Source organism: Sinocyclocheilus grahami, unplaced genomic scaffold, assembly GCF_001515645.1.
Source record: "Sinocyclocheilus grahami isolate Dianchi unplaced genomic scaffold, SAMN03320097.WGS_v1.1 scaffold50.1, whole genome shotgun sequence".
Taxonomy (NCBI): domain Eukaryota; kingdom Metazoa; phylum Chordata; class Actinopteri; order Cypriniformes; family Cyprinidae; genus Sinocyclocheilus; species Sinocyclocheilus grahami.
Genome location: NW_015505229.1, coordinates 2194326 through 2204909, shown reverse-complemented (window position 1 = coordinate 2204909; position 10584 = coordinate 2194326). Strand labels below are relative to the sequence as shown.

At 37.6% G+C, this 10584-nt stretch overlaps 1 protein-coding gene across 1 annotated transcript; it reads left to right on the top strand.

Annotated features, from left to right (window-relative positions):
• Positions 1-1610: 1610 nt before the first annotated feature.
• LOC107583146 (kelch domain-containing protein 4-like) lies at positions 1611-9219 on the top strand. Its single transcript, XM_016269259.1, has 11 exons — positions 1611-1829; positions 1925-2016; positions 2094-2172; positions 2309-2317; positions 3825-4003; positions 4383-4545; positions 5744-5822; positions 5967-6175; positions 6504-6924; positions 8081-8182; positions 8810-9219. Exons 1-11 carry the CDS (start codon positions 1731-1733, stop codon positions 8980-8982), a joined length of 1605 nt encoding a protein of 534 aa, XP_016124745.1. The 5' UTR covers positions 1611-1730; the 3' UTR covers positions 8983-9219.
• The last annotated feature ends 1365 nt before the right edge of the window (positions 9220-10584 follow it).

Below are 10584 nucleotides of genomic sequence, written 5' to 3'. Positions count from 1 at the left end.
TCCGATGACCCCTTTAAACCTATTGGAAATGTCTTTTATCAGTGATACTGCTTGCTGTGCACTCAAATGCAACAAACGAACCAGAGAAATCACTCCTGGCAGGCCTCGTGTCCTTCTGCACCACTTGTTTTTATGAAAAGTGCACAAGTTGAATTGAAAACAACAGGAGGCTGGGATTGGAAGGGGCAGAGAGGCAGAGGTCAGAAGTGTCAGAGTGAGACGTATGACTGGATGTCTGGAGGCAGTGAGGCTCACACACTCATGTGCGTACACACAATATGGCACACACACACACACACACACAGAATTAGACAAATCTCTCACTGAAAGTCACGATTTCACCTTCACAATGGCAGTCAGGTGACTGGAAGTAAGATTTGGGTGGTCATGTGCTTGGCAACACAGACTTTTATTTGTCCGTTATGTTAGAAACAATATGGCATATCTGCCAACCAAGGGCGTATGTTATTTTATTTTTTATTTTTTTCAACATCGCTAGGGACTTTTTAAAATCAAAACACACAGATATGTTTCTACATACCAAAATTGCTTGTATGAGCTTTTTTAAAAAACATTTTGAAAGCCTGTTCCCGTGCTCTCATTTTCACTTTGAAAGGCCTACTTTTTACACTTTTTATGTAAAGAAATATTGCATGGCAACATACAGTTTCTCTCTCACACACGTAGTAATGGCTATTGATAAAAAGAAATGTCCATCTGATAAGGATATTGCCTCTGTCCCTGGGTGTTGACAGTGCAAGAATATATTTCTCAGTGATTCAGATCACTTTCATTTCCTCTGGTCTCCTGGACCGACCTTTGTAACATTGGAACATGTGGTCTATGTGTATTATGCCGTTGTTTTGTTTTGTTGGGTCAGTACATTATAATGCATATGACTTTAAATAAAATATTTGTTCATATACCACGTATTATTAGTATTGTAACTGTGCCATAACGGGAAGATGCATGCAAACCAAAGGCTTTTGCATGAGTTGCACGAGACATGCATGTTAACTAGTGTCATTTCTGAACTTCTGACGCTGAGGAGATGGGTGTCCGAGCTTCATGTAGGTCAGGGCCTGTGGGGGTGATCACTGATCATATGGCAAACGAATGTAAGCTGTTACAGTTCACTCTGTTAACACATTCTACATTGTTCGGGGGAATGTAGAGGCTATTCATATTCATACATGATTTGACATTTATACATCCTTTACTGGCAAAGTAAATAGCAATATATATATATGCAGAGCACAAATATGACATAACGTGTCTTATGTCACTTTCAATTATAATTGATGTAATAATGATATAAGTTGTTGTTTTTGTATATTCAAGAGAAATATTACCTAAACCCCCTGCTGTTTGATGATGTGAATTTTTTTTATTGTTTTATTTTATTATTATTTAAATTAATTAGTTAATTAATATATTTATTATACCATTTCCATCTCTAGGAAAAAAAACATATTAAGGAATTTAGGAATAAAGGAATTTAAACATATCTTATATTTACATATTTGTGAAGTTTTATCAGTGCAAACAAGTTTACAGCATCTTCCCCAGACCAGCAAGTGGCGCTGTAGCGCAGCAGTGTTAAAAACAAACCATCGAGAAGCGTGTTGTTGGCGGAAGTACTTGATACGTCGGTCTTGTAGTTCATTCAAATCTCCATGTGGCTGTAATTGTCGCGCTTAAGTCAGTCTGTGTCTTTTAAAAATATCAAAATGGGTAAAAAGGGCAAGAAAGAAAATAAAGTGAAAGGAGCGGTGAAAACAGCCGCGAAAATGGAGAAAAAGGTGTCGAAAAGGTCGAAAAGAGAGGAGGTGAGTGAATTTGTTGCTTAAGATGCCACCATTAGCACTCTAAACAGTAAACCAACACAGATATCATAGCTTTATTCTGAATTGTATTGAATTAGGAGGATTTAGAGGCTTTAATTGCAGAATTTCAGTCCCTGGACGCGAAAAAGACGCATGTGGTGGAGACGTCGTGTCCCCCTCCGTCCCCCAGGTACGCGTTCCTGTGTGCAGCTGTGGATCACGTGTCTGTAACCGTGACATTTGATTGACAGCTCGCTCTCCCCGCAGGTTGAACGCCTCTCTGTGTGCGCATCCCGAAAAAGACGAGCTGCTTTTATTCGGAGGGGAATTTTTCAATGGGAAGAAAGTAGGTACCCATAAATGTATAGCTATGTTTTGGAGCTGGTTTCTTTCTGGTCTTAGATGATCGCTAGCTGTTCAATCAGCTGTCATGTTCCAAAAATCATCTTGACCAACTTAAGCCTGTTATGTTCCTGTTGTAGTCCTCGTTTGTAAGTCGCTTAGGATAAAAGCGTCTGCTAAATGAATGTGTAATATAAAAATGTAAGCTGGTATGACCATATGGGATGGTCTATCAGGTAATGACCAGCTTAAAGGGACAGTTCACGAGAGTGCTGTATATTCACTCCCCCCACCTACAATCCCTGCTGGTTGAGACTCGAACCCGCAACCTTTGGGTGACTTTCTAACCATTAGGCCATTGACTTCCATAGTAGGGAAAAAAATACTATGGAAGTCAATGGCAACCACCAGTTCACCATTTTCATTTTTGGGTGAACTATCCCTTTAAACTAGAAACCAGCTACTGGTTTAAGTTGAATTTTCCAAAAGTGTTAATTTCCCTTCCAGTATTTTGCGAAGGTTTGAGAAAAACAGTGTAAAAATAAAATCAATAGATAATTTAATTCATTCTTTGAAATAATAATAAATTAAATAATACAAAAATTAGTAGAACGTAATAGAAACATATTTTCTAACTAATATTTTACACACGCAACCACCAGTTCACCATTTTCATTTTTGGGTGAACTATCCCTTTAAACTAGAAACCAGCTACTGGTTTAAGTTGAATTTTCCAAAAGTGTTAATTTCCCTTCCAGTATTTTGCGAAGGTTTGGGAAAAACAGTGTAAAAATAAAATCAATAGATAATTTAATTCATTCTTTGAAATAAATAATAATGAATTAAATAATAGAAAAATTAGTAGAACGTAATAGAAACAGTCCCTCAGTTGTTCTTAGTGTGAAAAGATGGTTCTCAAAACCATACAGTCATTGTTGGAAAGGTTTCAAATATGCAAAAGATGCTGGAAAACCAAAGAATTTGTGGGACCTGAAGGATTTTTCTGAAGAACAGTGGGCAGTTTAACTGTTCAGGGCAAATAAGGGACTCATGATCAACTAAAAAAATCAGCTGTGGATCATCCAGGTAACCACACAGTATTAAGAATCAAGCATATGTAAACTTTTGAACGAGGTCATTTTTATGAATTTAATTGTCATCTTCTCTTGTGGACTATATGTAAACATCTTTTATGTGAAATATCTGGTTCAGGTCAGTACTAAATAGAAAATAACATGCATTTTGTACGATCCCTCTTATTTTGGTAAAATAATTAACATTTTGCAGATACTGCAAAGTGTATGTCAAATTTTGACCACAACTGTGTGTGTGTGTGTGTGTGTGTGTGTGTATATACATACACACACACGTGTGCGCGTGCGTGCATTACAATAAAAAAACAACACAATTACTAAAACTTTAACTAAAATTAAAATTAAAACAGAAAGTACAAAAATGAAAACTAATTCAAAATATTCATTAATTATAATAGTGTCTCAATGAGACTAAAATAACTTTGGAAAAGTACACAAGCCATTCAGTGAGACTGAATTCTTTAAGAACCGGAAGTGTAATTGTATTTGGTCTTTATCCAGATGACTTAGCAGAGACTTTAAGATCGTGTCCACCTGTGTTTTGTCGTCATGCTGTGACTAGAGGTTAGAGAGGTCTAAACTAACAGGATTGACTTTTGACTTGGCATCCTTGCCGCTTATTGAAATATGTCCTCTTTGTCCTCTCAGAGCTCCTGGTGCCCCGTCTGGCAGGAGTGGACATCGCATGGTCCTGAGCAAACGACAGCTGCTTGTGTTTGGAGGTTTCCATGAGAGCACCAGGTATAGGCAGTTGCAGATCTTCCCAACTTCAACTTGTCTAGTAATAAAATCAATATTATAAGGAAAATGATGAGGGGGAAATTAATGAGATCTTTGCCTCTCAAAGTTCCAGACAATGTGTATAGATGATTTTTGGAATCCTGTAAATTATTCCTGTATTTAATTATCATTAATTTTTTTAATAAAATGTTAATTTGAATATTGTGATGAATATTGTAATGTAGATAATATATATATAATTTTATTTTTTTTATTTATATTATTTACATTACTATATATATATATATATATATATACACACACACACACACGTTGTATTTAAAACGTTATGCTCTTTGAATATTTTGCTTTTGTGACGCATATGTTCTCTGCTTTACAGGGATTATATCTATTATAATGATATTCACGCTTTTAACCTGGACACGTTCACATGGAGCCGTCTCCAGCCCACAGGAACTGGCCCCTGTCCCCGTTCAGCCTGTCAAATGACCCCCACTCACGATGGCAGTGGCGTCATTATCTACGGTGGATACTCCAAAACGGTATGTGTTTTGGTGATTACTGTGATTTTTATTCATATACACTGCAATTGGTTCCTCAGATTTTACACTTATGTTAATCAATGAATTAATGTTTTTTTTATTTTTTATATTGTATTACATTTTATATTGAGGTTTTCTTTTTGCATGGGTTAGATTTTTAGATTTTAAACTTTTGAAAGAAATTAGGCTAATACTTTTATCCAGCAAGGTTGCATTAAATGGATTGAAAGTGACAGTTTACAATTTACAATGTTACCAAAGGTTTCTATTTCAAATTAATGCTGTTCTTTTTATTTTCATCAAAGAAAAAAAAGTATTAAATTTTTTTTAAATGAAAGTATATTGTTTTCACAAAAATATTAAGCAACACAACTGTTTTCAACATTGATAATCTTAGGAAATGTTTCTTGAGCAGCAAATCATTCATATTGGAATGATTTCTGAAGAATCATGTGACACTGAAGACTGGAGTAATGATGCTGAAAATTCAGTTTTGCATCACAGGAATAAATTACATTTTATGTTAATTTTAATGGTATTTTATGTAATGATAAATATGATAAATATAAAACTGTTATTTTAATATATAATAATATTTCACAGTATTACTGTTTTTCCCGTATTTTTTTACAGTTAATATAGTTCATGAAATCAATATGGTGATGGTATTGTAATATTATGGTACTTTCGATCTATAGGTACTAAAAATACAGTGGTACTACTATAAATCATGTATAAAAAAACATGGTATTATCATGGTATATGTAAAAACACTGTGGTAGTACTTTGTCCAATAAATCCTACTGATGTCCGATTGCATGAATAGCTAACAATAGTTTAATTTGTATGGCCATAACTATTTGTTGCATGCTCATGTAACAAAATACATAATCTTAACAATTGAATTGACGATGGTTAATTTTAGACGCTTAAAATGGGGATATTGAACATCCTTCCTCCATCTATAGACATGGCCTTTCAGGTTAAAGCGTAATTGATTTAAAACTGTTCACGCCTTATATGTCCATCATTAGTTAAGCTGTGTTACACTTAGCTTCATTTTGCAAGAGCATGTTGATGGCAACTGCAACTGCTCCACACAGCGAGTGAGATAGTGTGTCATTTCCAGGAGCTTGTCCTTGAGTAAACCCACGAGAGTAAACAGACGTAGGTGGTAATGGCTGCCTTTCTTTTCCAGAGAGCGAAGAAGGATGTGGATAAAGGAACCATCCATTCTGACATGTTCCTGCTGAGGAGGGAAGGCAAAGAGGAGCAAGGTACCATCATTTGAGCCTCTACGGTCATCGCTTGTTTAATGTGGGATGGTTTTCTCTCCATTTCCCTTTTTTGTTTGGACGATCCACTTTCTTTCCCATGTCTGAAAAAAGATTTGCTCATAATTTTTCGCTCCTGTCCTGCAGAAAAGTGGACGTGGATGCGAGTGAACCCTTCAGGAGTCAAGCCCCCTCCTCGGTCTGGCTTCTCTCTGGCAGTGGGCCCCGGGGGCCGGGCACTGCTCTTCGGTGGCGTCTGTGATGAGGAAGATGAGGAGTCTCTGGAAGGAGACTTTTTTAATGACCTTTACTTTTATGATATCAACAAAAACCGGTGGTTTCCTGCCCAGCTAAAGGTTTAGTGTTATGTTTTGCTTTAGTAAAGCCTCTTAATAAAGCCCAAAAAACATTCATATATACATTGTCTTTTTCTTGGTAGGGCAACAAGTCAGAAAAGAAGAAGAGGCGCCGTGGAGGCCGGGCACTGCTCTTCGGTGGCGTCTGTGATGAGGAAGATGAGGAGTCTCTGGAAGGAGACTTTTTTAATGACCTTTACTTTTATGATATCAACAAAAACCGGTGGTTTCCTGCCCAGCTAAAGGTTTAGTGTTATGTTTTGCTTTAGTAAAGCCTCTTAATAAAGCCCCAAAAACATTCATATATACATTGTCTTTTTCTTGGTAGGGCAACAAGTCAGAAAAGAAGAAGAGGCGCCGTGGGAAGAAAGGAGAACAGATGAATGAAACTGAAGGGGAGAAAGAGGAGGCACAAGGTCCCACTGAGATTATTAAAGAGATCGTGGCTGAGGATGGAACAGTTATGACCATCAAGGAAGTGATTCCAGCCGCACAGGCAGAGGAGGACAGTGAGGAGGAGGAGGAAGAGGAGGAGGTTGACGAAGACGAAGAGGAGGAGGCGGCTGCAATGGCTCCCCTGGTGGAGCCCTGTCCTCGCTCCAGCGCCATGGCAACGGTGAAGCATGGCAAGTTGTACTTGTATGGCGGAATGTTTGAGGTGGGAGATCGACAGTTCACACTCTGCGATCTCTACAGCCTGGACCTGCATAAGATAGACAAGTGGGATGTTCTAGTGGAAATGGACCCCAGTAAGTGGAAACACAGCCCAGAATTCCCTTATATTCATTCAGGAAAATACTATCTATCTATCTATCTATCTGTCTATCTGTCTGTCTTGCTCTTTCGTCTGTTTTGCTGTCTGTTCTTGTTTTGCTGTCTGTTCTTTCGTCTGTTTTGCTGTCTGTTCTTTCATCTGTTTCGCTATTTGTCTGTCATTCTTTTTTCTGTTTTGCTATCAATTTGTCTGTCTGTTCTTTCATCTGTTTCGATATCTATGTATCTATTGTCCTGCTGTGCTGTTTGACTCTGTCTTGCTGCATGTCTGTCTATCTGTCTCTTTGACTATCTATATATCATTTGTCTGTCTGTCATCTTCTGTCTGTTTCTCTGACTGTCTATCTAACATTCGTCTGTCTGTCTGTCATTTGTTCTATCTATCTATCTATCTATCTGTATGTCTGTCTGTCTGTCTGTCTGGGTGTCTGTCTGTCTTGCTCTTTCGTCTGTTTTGCTGTCTCTTCTTGTTTTGCTGTCTGTTCTTTCGTCTGTTTTGCTGTCTGTTCTTTCATCTGTTTCGCTATTTGTCTGTCATTCTTTTTTCTGTTTTGCTATCAATTTGTCTGTCTGTTCTTTCATCTGTTTCGATATCTATGTATCTATTGTCCTGCTGTGCTGTTTGACTCTGTCTTGCTGCATGTCTGTCTATCTGTCTCTTTGACTATCTATATATCATTTGTCTGTCTGTCATCTTCTGTCTGTTTCTCTGACTGTCTATCTAACATTCGTCTGTCTGTCTGTCATTTGTTCTATTCATTGTTCGTTCTATTGATTTATCTATTTATCATCTGTTTGTCAGTCTGTCAGTTGGTTTCACTGTCTATCATTTGTTGTAGCCATCGTTTGTTTGTCTGTCTGTTTCGCTATCGTTCTGCCTTTCGTTCTCTCATTTGTTCTTTCGTTCTATCTATATTCTGTATTGTAAATTAGTTATTTTGTGAATTTCAATGCTTTCCTTTTGTTAGGTGCTGAAATATTTATATCAACCCTTTTTTTCTGAGAATGACAAAAATTCTCATTGACTGCTGTTTAAACTGTAGCATCACATTTGCGTGTTCAGTATAATCATGTATAATATGTCAAAGTATGTGGGTATTGCCACACTTGAGCACCGACTTCTCTTTACAGAGACTCAGGAGTGGCTGGAAGAATCAGAATCAGAAGAAGAAGAAGAAGCAAAGGGGGGTGAGGATGAGGAAGAGGGGGAATCCGAAGAGGAGAGTGAAGAAGGTCTGTATTTCGGAAGTGTCAATTTAATTTTGCAGTTCAGACGCATTTGTGACAGTGTCAAGTATTTAGATAGTAAGTTTAATATTTACTTTCAAACAGTTCAAAATTATGCCTATTTAAGAGATTCAAAGCCATCCATGAGGGTGGACACATACATTTTCATTTAATGTTCAAGGCCATGATTTGGGTCTGGTCCATGAGGTAGACATGAGCAGATGACAAAGGGTTTATCTGCCAAGACCCAGGTCAACATCCACTGATTCTTTTTGACAACCAGAGCTGTGTGTTTTGCTTTGGGATCCTTCTCGCTTACATTCATTATTGTTAGATGCCTGTTTCGCTTGTCAGTTGTAATAACATCACTGATTGTTAGCTTGTGGCTGCTTCATGGTTTGGTAGCATGCTAAACAAAGAGACTTTGTTGCCTCATCATCCACATCGGGGGCGTTTCGTGTTCAGAGTATCTCCATTTCAGTACTTCAGGTCCCGGATTTTACATTGGACATCAAGTGGTGATAACAAAGTTGTTTAGGAGAACCAAAAAGTTTTTAGATTTTGAAAGAGAGCAGAAATAGTCATCTGGACAGGTGTTGACATTTTCTCTGTATCTCTGTATCACTCTGTCAGATGCAGACCATCCTCCAGTAAAGCCTGGAGAAGCGCTTGCGGATTATCAAACACGGACTGAGAAGTACTGGCTGGGTCTGGCCCGAGCCAACATGGGTCCTGATGCCAAAGAGAAGAAAGTACAAAAGGTCGGCCACGCCATGGCCAAAGTGTTCTTTGAAGATCAGGAATGAGATTAAATGTGTGTGTGAGTATGTGTGTTTGAGAAGATAATTAAAGGGTTTGTCTGTGATAAAGAGAATGGATATGTGTTATCATATATATATATATTAGCAAGCTGTGTGTGTGTCTGAAAGTGCACAAAAGAGAATGATTGGATGACTTTTAATGTTTAAAAAACATGGCCTTACTCTTTTCTCACTATTTTGTCATGTGTTTTTTATTATTAATAAGGGAAGCTGAACCTCAAAGTAGTTTCATTATTTGCATTAAGCGTAGTTTTTTTTCTTGCTTTCCATAACCCTTCCTAATCAGACTCGGAAGGAAACGCCTTAGGTTGTGACCACTGCTCTAAATCGTACTATGTTAAGCAAAATTCCATAATATTTGATCAAATTATTTTATTATTTAGTGCAAGCAAATTGTTTACTACCAAAGAATTATATTTTGAAAGAAAACAAACAGTATTATTTTTTTCCTTTAAAATTGTCATTACCATCTGAGTTTTTTTTTTTTTTACTGAAAATCTCGTTATTACAGTATTTAACTTTTTTTTACTGTACTTTATTACTGTAAAAATACTGTAATACGATTTTTTAAAATTAAAATCCAGATAAAAATTATATGATTTCTATCTTATGTAAATGCATCGGAACCAGACAAATTGTTACTTTGGTAACCGATACGGAGAAATACTGAAAGGCCAAAAAAATAAAAACAGACTCAATAACCACAACAAGAGCTTACTTTCAAACACTTTCATTATTTTCTCCATATAACTAAAAAAGAATCAGACCCCCAGGAAAAAAGTAAAGAACTGAATGATAGAAGAAGAGAAAGAGAGAGAGATAAAAGAACTGGGCATGCTTGGGCATGCTATAGGCGCATAGGGTGACGGATACATCCAGGTCAAACGGTATAAGTGCGGGCGGTGTGGGTCAACTGCAGCAATTTCCTGCTTCAAAAACCCTTTGGAATCCCACCATCCCCGTCACACACAGTCGTTGTGGTATCAAAGTGAGCCAGTCAGCGAGTTTGTGAAGTTCTTGGACCAACCCAAGGACCCGAGTTGAGCAAATGTACAACTCCATACATTTGGGTCCCTAGCTTGTGTTTCTGTACATCAGCATAGTTGTCATTTGTATGTTTCATTTTTCTGGTCTTTTTTTCCCGGCTGGATAGAGAAACGGAGAAATATGGGGAAGGAAGGGAGGTGGGCGAAAAAGAGGGAAAAGAGTACACAAACTGTGAATGAATCATTGCCAGGAGGACAGACTCAAGGGGGAAAGTACAAGCCCATACACACATGCTATAAAAACATCTCAGTCTTTGCGTTCTGTTAGCTGGCTATAAAAAAAAGAAACAAAACACCTCTCTTTGATTGTTTGTTTCACTCGTTTTAGTTTCGTCTTCTGATTTTGGGGAGGAAAGGCTGCTAGATGCCAAGACCAGCACTTAGACCACAAATTCATCATTGGCATGCCCGATCAGACCTGTTCCATTGTGTATCATGGCGTTGGCCAATAAGGTAAACGATTTCAACACACACTTATGACAGTTTGTAGGTATGGTGGTGAATTTGTCCAATCTCATTCGTAGGATCTGCTTACGTTCCT